This window comes from Atta cephalotes, assembly GCF_000143395.1.
Source record: "Atta cephalotes unplaced genomic scaffold scaffold00053, whole genome shotgun sequence".
Taxonomy (NCBI): domain Eukaryota; kingdom Metazoa; phylum Arthropoda; class Insecta; order Hymenoptera; family Formicidae; genus Atta; species Atta cephalotes.
Genome location: NW_012130117.1, coordinates 1324551 through 1340051, shown reverse-complemented (window position 1 = coordinate 1340051; position 15501 = coordinate 1324551). Strand labels below are relative to the sequence as shown.

Below are 15501 nucleotides of genomic sequence, written 5' to 3'. Positions count from 1 at the left end.
ATACATACATATATATATAGGATTAACCTAAAATTAAATTATACTATGTAATTAAACGTATAGAATAGAAGATGTATACTATATACCATATACAATATATATATATATATATATATATATATATATATTTGTATATTATTAAATAAAAAGTGGAGAAGTTAAGAGGAAATAAGATTCTCTGCGTATGTATATTAAAATTTCCTTGAAGTTCATTGTGTATGTTCACTTGATAGGAAGTGTTGAGAGAGGACATGTAAAAAATATATAAAATGTAGGAAATTGAATTATGGCGTATTATTGTATGCCTGTAAATTATGACATATTGTAGCTCAATTTACGGAAAAATTAAATAATATTTTTAACAGTAAAAGACTAACATATTTCATTAAAATGTTCTAAATTTTTTTAATATTCTCTTTTATATGTATATAATTTTAAATTTCATTACATATATTATATATATATATATATATATATTATATATATATATATAATATATCATATATATAATATATATTATATACATTTTATATATATATATATAAAAGAAAAATTATTACATTTATTTGAAAATGGCGCCTATAATGATAGAAAATGACTACAAGTATTATGTCGCATTGCACAAATTAATTACGAAAGAAATTGGAAATGTTTTCATATCAGAAAATCTCTTTGTTAAACATTTTCTAAATTAGAACCATTCATCGCGATATCAAATGCAATTTGAAAATTTTTGCAGTGTCGATATGGCAATGTTTTTTTTTGTTTGAACACTTCTCACAACGGTATTATAATTCGTAAAAATGTCGCAATTCCATTCAGGTCTATGATTTAAAGAAAATATGATTCACATACGCTTTATACTTATATATGAAACTTAGATTTCACACGCCGTAGGATCTAACAATTCGTCCCAATTGATACTCCTCTGAAATACCTCCTGTTGCAACCATAGTTCATAATGTTGCTTAAACTCCTCCGTCAATTCCACATTTGCACCAAGCACGGATGTTACTGACGCGTCAATCGGTTCCATTTCCTCATCTCTCGGAATACTTGAATATCTTCGATTATTAAATTGATCAACACATGTACGTAGCTCGCATTCTTCAACTTGAAAATCCCACGGCCGTGCTTCTAAATCTATTTAATAAGTAATTCTTTATCAAGTTTTCATTAACAAGAAGTATTAAATAAAATATTTCAAACTTATTACCATTGCCGTACGCCCAGTCGTCATTTAAGCGATGTCGGACTTTCGCATAAATGACACTAATAGTTTTCATATTTGTCTTTCTCCATTGCCGACCGAGATACTTTGTCTGCATTTTTAATAATTTTAAAACGTATAATTGCATCATTGCATGCCTGACTTTTAGCGTGCGTTTTAAAATAGGTGCTGATTTAAAAACAACTAACATCTGTAAATATAAAAATGCATCAGATACATATTAATTTTTATAAATATAAATATATATAAATATAAAAAAAATTTGTATTACTAATTAAAAATTGGCTTACCATTATTCTACTGTGTTTCCATTTGGTTAATTTGTTCAAAATTCTTAATAAATTGATACAAGAGAAAACATTTCTCCATGAAAAAGACTGACTATGACCAATCTCGAGACTTTCAGTAGTTAATTCAGGCTGATCACCAATGACACACATGGGAAAGTCCAAAATAGGAATACTGTTACAAAAATTAACGATTACATTATGACACTTAGAAATTTAAATTACAATTATATTTCTACTTACACATTCTTCACTTCAATATATGCTATGATATTCTGATTTAAAAATTTCAATACAAGGGGTATGCAATTGGCAAATACTAAATGCTGCGACATAAATTCGAATTGATATACATGATTCAACTTAAAATGCTTGAGCAATAATAATAAAATTGCAGAAACGGCTTTAACAATAATCTCCTTATGTCGGTTAACATCTATTCCTAATTTCATTGATTGCAACACCGTCATTCTAAAACCGTATTATAAATTAAGCATAATTACAATATACATATTTAAAAAATACGCATATTAAACAGTTATAATATCAATTAATTAAAAATTCAAATATAATGAATTACATTTTTTTTGTTTCTAAGATTTTATGTAAATTATTACGTTGCATTTATCACTTACGGCATCTCTTCTGGCAATACATCAGCCAAGATATTAATACTATCTGTTTTAGCTTTGCTTGTCGGTGCAGCCGCAAGTAATATTTTTAATAAAGCGATCATGTATTGTGGCAAATTTGGTAATATAGCCTGATAAAGAATTTCTGTTGGCGTTTGACGAAGTGGCGGTTCTAGAGTACTCATCGGATTTCTTGCTATCTCTTCTTCTTTTCTTATTTGAGTTTCCGCTAGAGATGTGTACATATGCTAAAATATATTATAATATTAGATATTACGATAATAAATTATGTTGCAATATTATATCATAAATTAACAAAATATACCTTTTTAAGGGTAGTGACGCCTTCGTGAATTGGTTGCGGTAAACCCGCTAAACTCTCTCTATCTCCTTGCAATTTGTAACCGACAAACTTCATTCTGGCAACTTCAAGGAAAGTGTCCACATCCTTTTGCCTCACTTTAGGAGTCCATGGTAAACCTGATAAATGAGATATATTAATACTCAAATACAAGAAGTACAAAAAAAGAAATCTGGAACATTACCTTTTCCTTTTATAAGCTGTGGAGTACCTGGCCTTAATTGTGACTGATTATTCTGATCTTCATAATACGTTTGATTCCAACCGCCAGGTCCACCAGGACCCAAAAACACAATCAATTCGCCATCTCCTTCATTTGCTGTGGTATTATTTGGGGGTTCCCCTCCTTCGTATTCCATACCTAAGCCTGGATCATCTAAAGAGCTTTGTTTCATCAAACTCTGAAAAACATTTGATGATTAATATGTGTAGAAATATTAAAACAATCATATAAAATAATTTTCTATAATCGACAAATTACCCGTCGAAAAGGCCGATTATTCCTTTTCTGATTTTGCGTTTCTAATAAATCCGCCGCACTCATAGGTGGAGAGCTAGCTCTCATCATCCTGGCGACTTCGATAGTGTCTTCCTGTTGCGTATCGAGTCCTGCCTCCTCGCGATACTGTTTTTTCAATTCTCTGAGTGCATCAATGCCTCCAAGGGAGACCAGAATCAATTTCCACAAAAGCAAAAGGACTTTTTTCATAGGAAAATGTGGTGCCGAACCGCTACAAAAACACGTCACCATACCAAGAAGTTTAACGATCAGCAATTCTTCTCCATATGGATTTACTGCAAAAAAAAAGTCATTTTAAAAAGATCAATTCTTCTTGATATTCATTAAAATATGCCATACAAACATGACGTACCAAGATCTTCTTTAAAAGCTTCAACATTGTCTTTATATTCACTGTGTTCGATATTTTTTAATTCCTCTCGCATAACTTCTGTTATAATGTACAAAACGGACAGAATGACTCTTAAGTCTATCGAATCAGCGAGGCTAACGGCTAGCTTTCTTATCGCTGAGGTAGCAGTAGTGCTATTTCTACAAAAATTATTTTGTAGGAGTACAATAGGAAGTCAATCGTTTTAATATCGCATATACATGTACGAAAAAACTTACTCAATCTCAATGTTTAGCAGTTCAACAAATGCTGGAAAAATGCCAGCTTCATAGAGTAACATTACGTTTGTCCTAGTCCAGTCTTGCTGTTCCTTATCAGATTGTACTTCAGCCCAACAACCCTGAGCTAAATAAAGAATACAACGCGCTGATTTCATTCTGAGTTGTTTATTGGAAACTTCCAGTTGATCCAGCAACTTGTAGATTACCGATCTCTGTTGTGATTTTGTCAAGTTTTGCCACCATGGTCGTAACTTGTACCATTCCATTTGATCTTCAAATGCCTGGAATTTGTAACAAGTCACTCGATCCATTCTTGATAACTATTAAAACAAAATTACCTTGAGATTAAGCTGCAACTCATATTGCTCCGTATAGCTATACAATTCGGCGACTTCATTAGCATGTATATCAGTGTCGTCATAAACAAACTCTAAATCTGTAGTTCTGTTGCTTTCCTGAAATAATAAAACAATAAGACGTACAAGTTAAATATTTTAAAATAATATTAAGCAAATTGAATAATAAAAGCTGCTTAAGAGTCGTGCAATTTTTCTTTCTGCTGAATATGAATATTGTCTAATACTATCGAGTTATCACAAATTTACTACAGTACTTTTATTTGAATATATAACAATATATAAACAATGGAAATAGCATATTTTTGTATTAGATATATCTATAAATATTATTGTTTTTATTTTATTATTATTTTAAGAATATACACAATTAAATTAAAGGGTAAGACTTTGTATATTTTGTGCACTTTGTTAATATATTTTGTAAGGTTTCAAGATAATTTATCGAAATTGAAAATAAAAATCTTTTCTTGAAATATTTGAAGAATTAGAACATATAAAATATATCTCAAAATACAAATCACATAAAAGAAATATAAATAGAATTCTATCTTAAAGTCTATTTTAAACAATCCATATATAATTGATACTAAATTAAAGGATCAATAATTCTTGTCAGAATTTTGAAGAGAATTCTATTTATGTCATATGCTATGTACCAAAGATGTTTGAAGAATTAAAATACACAAATTAAAATAAATAAAAATACACAGCATATAAAAGTTGATACAATTCTGTCTTGAAATCTGACAGTAAATCACAGATCATTTAAAGCGTGCTCTATTTAATGTTTAGCCCGACCATGAAAGTCTTTCAGCTAGTGTTTGGATACTGGCGAGGGATAGGTTAGGACCATGGGGTAATCGCTGATCCGGTTCACTGTCGCGCTTTTACGTTACACAAATTTCCCGAATGCTTTTCCAGGGTGGGTCGTTCGACTCACGTCGTTGCTAGCCGCGCGCCGATTGAAGTAGACAGGACCCCCATGGAGAGGATCACGCTTGCCATTCCCGTTCGCGTCCATCGCTACGTCACACAACATTTCCTGTGACGGGTGGTGTCGTGTCGGCCGCGAGAATCTCGCCTCAGCCTCTCCTCAGATCATCTCCGCATCTACGCGAGAGAGACGCTCTCGATCCAGAATGATACCCGCATTATAAACTGAGAATTCTTTGACATTTAATGTCGACAATCTCCCTTGAACAGGGCGACATGGATTGACGGATTCCACGGATTCCACCGCAAGCTGGAACTGTTTGTTCCCCCGCTTACGTTACTCCCTAACCCGATCTACGATCACGGTAATCAACTGGAAATAGTGGAATATGGGATACAGCGATCTCTGCTTGCGATCGGACGCGTTCGGGGATAATCGGTGGGATTTAACGTTTTCTCGTGTTTTCCCGCGAATCTCTTGCGAAATTGCGAAATTCCACTTTACAATGAAACGTAAATTATATTTATATGATAAACAAATGCTAATTGTTATTCAGCAATAATAATGTATAATAATATAAAAGGATAATATTAAAAATATTTATACAACTTTAACTTTGCTAAATTTGATCATAATAGACTTATTTGTAGATAAAAGAAATATTTTTTTTATCAAAGGAGAGCAAGAAAGTTAAAATAATGTTAATTTGACATTATATGCATTGATCGATTATTGAATGTATGTCATTTCAATATGATATTTAAATTTTTTTGTTCTCCTTAGATAGGGAAAACTTTAAATAGGTTTTTATTAAAGTTCTTTTATCTTCAATAAAAAATGACTTGAAAGACTTTCAAATAAAATTTAATTGAAGAGATTTATATTTTATTTAGGTGATTCTCCCGCTTTATTTTTTTATCTTACATTCATTATTTTTTGAACCCGTGGAAGGGTACATTTTTTTACAGAAAATATGAATAAAGTGAATAAAAAATATAAGTCTCTCTTTCCAGCTGTATCACATTTCACATTTTTTGCACTTAAAATAAATATATATCAAAGGATAAAAAAGAAAATTTAATAAAAATATATGACTAAAAAAATGCAAATATAATCTTCTATCATGCCAATTATTTTGGTTGTTACAATTTAAAAATGCAGCCTGCAACGTGCGAATCATTTTTCAAAAGATTATTTTTCCAAATAATTTGTGTTCCGCTCAGGATTTTGTTCTTCAAATTTTGTTTGCGTCGCATGCATGTATTTCACATGTGAACTAATTTTCATCTAACAATAATAAAAAAAATTACAAGAGAGAAATAGGAAAAATTTATACAAGAAAAATATATAAAGAGTATACAAGAAGAGGGAAGTATACATGTTATTATATGAGAGAAAAGGAAAGAATATTTTTTATATTTGTATTAGAAAATCTAATAAGTAATAAAAAGAAATAGAGAAAATTTATAAAGGAAACACACATATATTAAACAAATTATATATGAGCAAAACAAATTTTTTTTCTAATTTTTTATTAAAATCTGAATAATAAAAAGATAAATAATATAAGAATTATTAAAAAGTATATATATATATATATATATTAGAAAAATTATACCAGAATAAAAGTATATATTTTCTATTTCTATTAGAATTTGAGTAAATAATAAAAAAATTATATATGAAAAATATAGGGAAAATTGTAAGAAAAATATACAATAAAAAAATGATATAACAGAAATATATATTATGATATTGACAAGAGAAAAAAGAAACATATTTTTTAAGACATTTTAAAGTAACACATAAAGGTATATTAAAACACATAACAAATCCAAATTAGCATAACAAGCAAGATTGCACTACTATCACATAGGCACAACTTTGTTGCGCTTGTAACATTTAAATCTTGCATTCCTGAAACTGCATTCCTGCATTGATTCTGAAAACGCTCGTATTGTATTCATAATGAAACAAGATATACATTTAACACGAAACCCTACTAGATGAGGAACAAATGCATTCATCCATAGTATGCTACTGATACCCTTACCATGTTTAACCTAAAATTAATCTAACAAGAAGATTTAACGAAGAATCAGCCCGTGGTCAATGTTCCCCGTACAAGTGTCATTCAAAACGTCAAACGCGACCATCGTCGACACGAGTCACATGTGAATTCAACGTTATCTGGCATAAGAACGAACACGAGCGTGGATATTCTTTCTCTCTTTATATCTACATTTCGCGAAACAAGAGAGAAATCTAAAACTCCTAAGGTGGACGTATTCACGTTTCAAATGAAACCCGTTTACTGGCGCCTCTCTGTGCATAAAACGTACAGCAAGTTGAACATGGATATTTCCGGCGGCAAAACGATAGTCTTCGATTTTGTTCCATATTACGTACATAGTTCCTTAAATGTTTACAGATTATATTCAAACGAGACAGAATCCAAAATCAGGACGTAAGACAAAAATTTTTGAAACTTTAAAAACGATTTTGCGAGAATCAGTTGAAAGATGATTCTTATAATAAGAGATCTTTGATCATAAGGTTTTCCTTAAAATATGATGTTAAATATAAAAATTTAAGAGTCGCGTACTTTTTTTATGTCAACACCTCAGATTTAAGGGATAAAACAATCCCTCAAAGCTTATATTTGATTTCTATTGATTATCAGTGTAACGATGAGATGTACAGAAAAATATTTTTAAATAAACTTGTATGATTTTTTTATACATATAGAAAAACTGTACTTTATAGAAAAATTGTGCATTTTTAAAAAATTTAATATTATACAAATATTCCATATCTATTATTTTTAAAAGGGTTTGTTCCACTTTTTGAATTTGAGATTAAGTTATAATATAAAAAAATATTTAAAAAATGTGTTTTTTAAATTTTTGTGTTTAACATGAGAATCGAATTGATTCTGGACAAATTCTTTTATAGAAATATCATAATTTTTTGTTAGAAATATCCCGATTTTAGATTTTTGTGAATTGTCTAATTATTAAGTAACAATACATTATAAAATAATAACTAAAAATTGGAATAGTTTAAACTTAATTTAAAAAATACAAAAACATAAAAAGCAATAAGTATATTTTAGTATTTCTATGCAAAACATATCAAAAAAACAGAAAAGATAAAAAATTAATATTTAAATTACGATGATTCATTACAAAAAGATGTACAAGCAATTCTAATAATTTAAACTTCAGATTTTCAATGAATATAATAATTACGAGAAAATCCTTGATAAAATTTGAAGTTATCCTATACAAACTATGTTCTCAATTAAAAAATTCAAACATAGTTTAATTTGATAAAAACGGATAGACTCGCGGAAGCTTCTTTGATTTCTTGTTGGACAAATAGTTTGATAAGTCAGTATGGACGTTTTGTGCATATGAAGTCAGCTGATAAAATGTCCACATTTGTATCCACTTTCTCAAAAGGCTTTTTTCTCGAGTAATTCGGTTTTTCTCTCGCTATAAACGAGAATCGAACAAGAGGAATGTCTCGCGGCGTCGAGAGATCGAAAAGTTGTCGATGACGCTAGATAGACGCGAGAGCTCGATATATCTCGAAATTCGAAATTTCGCGAATGCCGTAAGTTCCCCATCACTGGCTTCCATTTTGAAGAACTCCGGCGACTCCGGTTCGCGAACGCAAGCCTATTGTCACTCGCATCTCGCGTTATTTCGCTCGGTGTGTATCTCGGCGTCGGTGGGTGCCGGTTTCCTCGGACGAAATCGCAGGACAGAGATCATCGTGATAACGGTGAGACGGGCTAGCGCGTAAGAACGGACAAGATGCAGGGAACTATAATTGAAAATCTGAGCGGCAAGAAACTCTCCGTGTTGGTGATACTTCTGATAATTGCGCAAATAGTCTGTTTCCTGATAGGTGGTTTGATCGGTGAGTGAAGCGTCACGCACGTGTATTTGCATTCCTAGACACGCTAATATCATCATCATTTATGTAACAATAAATTTACAATAAGATATTAAAATAAGATATTAAATACAATAAGATATTAAATTTACAATATGATATTATAAATATATTGTGTTTCATTTTCTTTTTATTCTATTTTTATTACATAGTACAGCTATTTTTATATATAAAAAGTTAATAATAATCTTTTAAATAATTGTGGGATTATATTAGAAATATATTGGAATTCTTTTTATATATTTCCTATTTATATTTTTTTAAACACATATTAAGTCTACTTTAGACAATTAAATTTTAGGCTTGCTTTAACAATTTATAATTTTTGTCAAAATTTAGAATAGAAAAATTCTATTTTATTATATGTTGCACAAAATAAAATGTTTGAAGATTCAGGATTACGCAGATAAAAAGGTATATATTAAAATTTATACATACAAGATGTATAATTCATATAAAATATTTGAAATTAATTTTAGGATTGTATATTTGGTTGAAATTATAACATATTATAATAATATTGTGTTGAATTCTTTTTTATTTTTCCTATTCACGTTTTTTTAAACAGTTGAGCCCATTTTTAGATTAAATTTTTAGACGATCTATAATTTTCGTCAAAATTTAGAATAAAATTTTATTTAGAATTTTATACACTATGTAATAAAATAAAAAAAAAAATGTTTGGAGACTTAAGATTACGTACATATATAAAGATGTATATCAAATATATATACGTACAAGATTCATACAAAATATTTTAAATTTATTTTTGGGATTGTATATTTAAACTTGCATGTTGAATCCTTTTCTTATTCTCATTTGTAGTATGTTTTATTCATTTTAGATAGTTAGATTTTAGATGATAGATTTAGATTTTAGATTTATAGTTGTGTTATCACACATATACGGTTCTATCATATATTATATTGTAGATTTATAATTCTTTTTAAAATTTAAAATATAATTCTGTTGGTAATTTTATCTATGGAAAATACGATTTTGCAGAAGTATTTAAAAATTTAGCTATATAACATCAGATACAGATTTGAAAATAAATTTTGTTAGCTTGTTAATATAATTATGTAGAATGTTCAAAACTTTTTTGCTGGAATGTCAAAATTTTTTGCAGCATTGTGCTTGTGTGTGAATTTTCTACATAATTATTTTAATAATCCAACAAAATTCATTTTTACATCTGTATTTAGTTAAATTTTTAGCAAAACTGTCTTTTCCATGTAAAAATAGAATTTTGTTGCGTAAAATAAACTAGAGATTTAGGATTATGCATTATATATAAAGATGTATTTAAATATATATGCGTATTAGATATATGTATTATATATAAAATTACGAATAAAATTCTAATTCCGAATTTTTACACGAAATCCTTTAAAATATAAATCCTCTAAGATTTGCATTAAATTTTATTGACATAAACCCAGACAGCACAGAATATTTATGATAAATATTCATTACTATTCATTATTTTAAATGTTATATATAAACATTTTAGACATTTTATATATACATATACATATATATACATATATATATATATATATATAAAGCTTTATTTGAAATATTATTAAGACTTTATTATATAGATTAAATATTTTATGTAATATTTATGATAAATATAAATAAATATTAATGGTAACTATTTCTTACTTGGATTCTAGTGTCTTATTGAGTACTTTTATAACATTTACTACAACATTTTATAATGTTATAATAAATATTTTATAATATTTATAATAAATGTTTATCTATGCAATCCAAGATCATAAAAATATTTAAAAACTATTTCAAATAAGTCTTATAAATATTTATAAATATTGAGAAATGTACATTACCTTTTAGAAGATAAACTTTAGATAGATATAAAATATGTAATGATATACAATACGTTTTTTAACATCTATACTTATTATTTTCATATATTATTTTAATATAAAATGTAATACTATTCATATATTATTTTAATATAAAATGTAATACTATTTTTTAGATAAACTATGGATAAATATGAAGTATAAAATGATATACATTTTTTGTTTAGCACCTACACCTGCAAGTAGTCAGAACATTCTTGGTACGCCATGCAAAGTCGTTAGTGTTAATGGGTCTTATGACGAAAATACGTGGTTTTATTCAAGAGGAGAAGGATCTTGTACTTCTGTTGATATGCATCACTTCACTTTGGACACTCAACAAGCTTATCAAGTTGTATATACATTCCAGGTATAATTTACGAAATTATTTACTTATAATTGATAATTACATACAAAGAATTTTTGAATTAAAAATCATATAAATTTTTCCTAGATGCCTGTACCTCGAAACAGCATGCAACTTGATTATTCGAGATGGCAGCAAAATTTAATTGGCGTTTTACAAGTGGATATTTCATATACCAGCCAGATTGAAATCGGTAATGTATTTGCTACTGTTAAAACTTTTCTAATTCTGACAAGTTTTTCTCTATAGCTCCTAGGACAAAAATAACATTGGATGCACGGCTAGCTTATCGAAATAAGGGAGATGCAGATAATGCATGGAAACCATATGCTGCTTCTGTTGTGGAGAGAATTTTGGACTGTAGCATAGACAAGGTAGGTATATTTGTGTAGAATTATTATAGTGAATACTTTTTGCATGTAGTTACAGCTATATAGATTTTTAATTTATAAATGTCTAATTTATTTCAGCCACTGGAGCACTATAATTACAATTGTAGCGTTATGCCATTGTTTGAATTAGGATCTCTGTATCATGATTATTACTTATTAAATATTCGTCTTCCTTCTGATCTTGATAAAAACCAAGGATTAGGACACGTTGTTGATTTATGGCTTACCGTAAGTATCAGAATGTAAAATTATGATTATAACATTATGAATGAAATTCTAATTTTGATAAAGATTATTTAACCCGATATATCATTTGTTGTTAATCTAGGCTATTAATCAAAATGGTGGATTCACAAAGGTGTGGGTGAGTCTAAAGACCATTTATTTTCCAATAGTACTTGGTGTTTTGGCTTGGTATTGGAGAAGAGTGTATATGCTATCCAGATCGCCTGCTCTCTTGGAGTACATGCTGTTAGCTTTGGGTTCTGCCTTAACATTTTTAAATTGTATGTATTAATTGCTCTATAATATATTAATTTATAATTTCTCAACTTGTTTACACGGTTATTTAAAATATTATTATATTATTTTTAGTGCCACTGGAATATTTAACACTTGCTTATGACATGCCATTTATGCTTCTACTGGGTGATATTCGGCAAGGAGTATTCTATGCAACATTGTTATCATTTTGGCTTGTATTTGCCGGTGAACATTTAATGGTAAGAATACTGAGTTTTTATTATTCAAAATTATTACAACCATTATATTAGCATTAACTTGTACTTTTCTTATTCTATGCACGCATCTTGGGTTCCATTAGATTCAGGTAAGAATTTTTTTAATGTATAAATCTTTGTTTTTTAATACTGCAAAATATTGAAATATTTAATTATTTATATTTTAGGAGGGCGAACAAACTAATTCATTAAAATGTTACTGGCGGCATCTTTCTGCAGTAGGTACTGGTTGCCTCTCACTATTTGTATTCGATATGTGCGAGCGTGGGGTACAACTGAGAAATCCTTTCTATTCCATCTGGGTCACTGATCTTGGCACAAAATTGGCAGTATCCTTTCAAAACTATTTGTCCTCACTTTAAAAAGTTCTCTTAAGAAAAGAATATAAAATAATTCCTTAAATTAAAATTTCCTTAATGAAATTATAGCTATCTTTCATTATTCTGGCTGGTATATCGGCTGGAATATATCTGTTGTTTTTATCTTATATGATATGGAAAGTATTCATGAACATCAGCGCGAAGAGAGCCGTTTTACCTAGCATGAGTTCAGCGCGACGCCTGCATTATGAGGGTATCATATATCGTTTCAAATTTTTAATGATCGCTACGCTGTTATGCGCTTCATTAACTGTCATTGGTTTTATACTTGGACAGGTAAGAAGTCGATACGTTTTAATTATATACAATTAATTGTATTTAACGTTGTTTTTAAAATTGTGTTAAATGATATATGATGTTTCTGGGATAGGTTGCAGAAGGTCAGTGGAAATGGGACGAAGATTTACAATTGGAAATGACTTCTGCTTTTTTCACCGGAGTATATGGAATGTGGAATATTTATATCATTGCATTATTATGTCTGTACGCGCCTTCTCACAAGCAATGGCCAATCGAACCATCTGGTAAATACAATAGAAACATATATATTTATTTTCTCTTATACAGGAATCTCCCTAAAATTCGGCATCACCCATCCTGAGCAGATAGAGCGGACTGAACTGAGTCGAAAAGTTGCAATTTTAACAAAGTTTAATTTGCTCTACCTGCTCAGGATGGTGATGCCGAATTTTAGGGATATCCTGTATAAGAGAAAATAAATATGTATGTTTCTATTTTAGACACCCTGTATATTGTATATTATATTATTTTAAATTTTATCAAATTTTGCTGATTTACATCATGCAATAAAATAAATTATTTTAATTTTCAGAGAACAGTATTAGTGAAGAAATTGAATTTTCCCCCTTGCCAACTGATCCTAATGAGATGCTATCGCTGACTGCATTTGCACGAAAAACAGCAGTAGAGTAAAGTATATTTCTCTTTGTGTATATTTTGTAAGAAACAGGATACGGCAACTCCACTTAATACTTAATGTACTTAATTTTTAGTACATATAACTTTGTTATATGTAGAACTTGTAAGTAGAACTGTACTTAGATTTTTCACTATTTATTAGAAAATGACTGATAATACTCCTACAATAACATAATTTTATATGCCAAATTTAATTATTTATTGCTTCCAATGTTTTTTTATATGTTTTTATATACCTATTTATAGTATCATATTATCTATGTAATAAGAAAATATACACACAAGTCATTTCATCTTCATATTCATTAGTATATCAAAAGCATAAATTTTGGAACGGATTTAATAGATCTGCTTTTTATATCATTTACAAAAATTTTGTAACGTAACACAACACAAATATATAAATATAATAATTAAAATCACATACTCAAAAATGCGCTCTAAAAAGTATTAGAACAAAAACGATAAATGTAATAATGTTATTTTAATATAACATCTTTTTGACATAAAAACATTGTTATACTAATATTTTCTATATATGTGCTTATGTAAATTTAAGAAAATATTGTATAAATGACAATCAAATCAAATTAAATGTTTTACATGCAGATGAAATGACTTTGCTCAGAAATTACCGAGATCTTGAAGATATAAAATATCCAAGATATTTTTAAAAAGATATCTGAAAGATATCTAAAAGTTGTCTAAAAGTTATATCTGAAAGTTGTCTAAAAGATATCTAAAAAGATTTTATTAAAAATCTTTGTAGCATTTCTAATCTTTAGATAAAAGATGTAGTATTATGACATTTTTTTCAATTTTCTTTGCTATTTATAACTTCATTGTAGCATTGATATGAAAACTGACATATTACAAATTATTTGAGAATAGTGATGATTTTATGACAAAATATTAATCTTATTATTTTAAAACTTAGTTTCTGGATCTATTTTAGCTTTTATTAAATAATTAATTTTTATAAATAATGAAATATTTTATTAAATATTTTACTAAAAGTTATTTGAATTTTTGGTTTGTCATATTAAATCGACCAAATTAAATTATAAAATTCTGATTTCTAATCGTAAACAGTGATTTAAAAAATGCTTGGATACAAAAGTTTTAAAAAAATTATTAAAAAAAGTTATAAAAAATCTCATAAAAATTCGTGATACAAAAAGATTAAGATATTACTTAAAATGGTCTTGAAATAAGAATTGATTTATATGAATACTAAGATATTTTTTAAGAGAGATCATTTAGATATCTTTGATATTTCTAATATTAAATATTTTAAAGATATTATAGAAATATCTTAAAGAGATTTTTGATGAGATATTTTTTAAATGTCTTCAAGGCCTCAATATCTTCTGGGTAATGTCAGATGTAGTAAGCAACAGCTAATTTATAACTGAATAGAATATACACAGTATTATATGAATATATTATCATACTGCGCATAGATTTCTATAACGCTTCTACTAATGGATAAAAGTGTATTTTATCTGCTGATAAATCAATGAAATTCTTATATTGAGAAATCAGATTAAAGATTTTTTTGGCATGTTTTTTATATATAAGATTTTTATATAATATTTTTCAGTATTATATGCGTATAGTAGCGATAGTATTCCTGTACTATTCTAATCATTTTTTATGCTTGTCTGTTAATGTAAAAATTTTGTAATTATTATACAAACTTACAGTTAATTATTTTTACTTAAATCATTGAAAATTTGAAGATATTACAGCATTCCATTTCAATCTTATAAATATTAGACGAGTTTATGTAAAAGATTTGTTGCAGTTAATCAGCAATATAAAAAAAAGATCTAGATGATGAATTTATATTAAAGAATTTAAGAATATATTTCTTCTGTTTACTTGTCACATATTCAGTAAAATGCGTGAGA

General features: G+C 28.1%; 2 protein-coding genes across 2 annotated transcripts; one reads left to right on the top strand and one right to left on the bottom strand.

The window, feature by feature from the left end:
* Window positions 1–877: 877 nt before the first annotated feature.
* On the bottom strand, window positions 878–5041 carry LOC105623108 (striatin-interacting protein 1). The gene is made up of 12 exons (XM_012204509.1): window positions 4943–5041; window positions 3982–4098; window positions 3641–3924; window positions 3384–3562; window positions 2993–3306; window positions 2696–2912; window positions 2476–2630; window positions 2154–2398; window positions 1762–1989; window positions 1522–1693; window positions 1217–1421; window positions 878–1143 (listed from the first exon to the last, which is right to left on the bottom strand). The coding sequence occupies exons 1-12, from the start codon at window positions 5039–5041 to the stop codon at window positions 878–880; spliced, it is 2481 nt and encodes an 826-aa protein (XP_012059899.1).
* Window positions 5042–8757: 3716 nt separating this feature from the next.
* LOC105623107 (protein wntless) lies at window positions 8758–13582 on the top strand. Its single transcript, XM_012204507.1, has 12 exons — window positions 8758–8863; window positions 10959–11140; window positions 11225–11330; window positions 11387–11511; window positions 11608–11757; window positions 11858–12035; window positions 12124–12251; window positions 12353–12358; window positions 12437–12598; window positions 12698–12925; window positions 13020–13173; window positions 13482–13582. Exons 1-12 carry the CDS (start codon window positions 8758–8760, stop codon window positions 13580–13582), a joined length of 1626 nt encoding a protein of 541 aa, XP_012059897.1.
* The last annotated feature ends 1919 nt before the right edge of the window (window positions 13583–15501 follow it).

Coding starts and splice junctions, on each gene's coding strand:
- LOC105623108 (XM_012204509.1), bottom strand. CDS start 5,041: ATGTTGTGTGACGTAGCGATGGACGCGAACGGGAATGGCAAGCGTGAT. Junction 3,925..3,981: donor AGTTGCAGCTTAATCTCAAG/GTAATTTTGTTT, acceptor TACAAATTCCAG/GCATTTGAAGATCAAATGGA. Junction 3,307..3,383: donor AGCTTTTAAAGAAGATCTTG/GTACGTCATGTT, acceptor TTTTTTTTGCAG/TAAATCCATATGGAGAAGAA.
- LOC105623107 (XM_012204507.1), top strand. CDS start 8,758: ATGCAGGGAACTATAATTGAAAATCTGAGCGGCAAGAAACTCTCCGTG. Junction 11,141..11,224: donor AAGTTGTATATACATTCCAG/GTATAATTTACG, acceptor AATTTTTCCTAG/ATGCCTGTACCTCGAAACAG. Junction 12,926..13,019: donor TTGGTTTTATACTTGGACAG/GTAAGAAGTCGA, acceptor TTTCTGGGATAG/GTTGCAGAAGGTCAGTGGAA.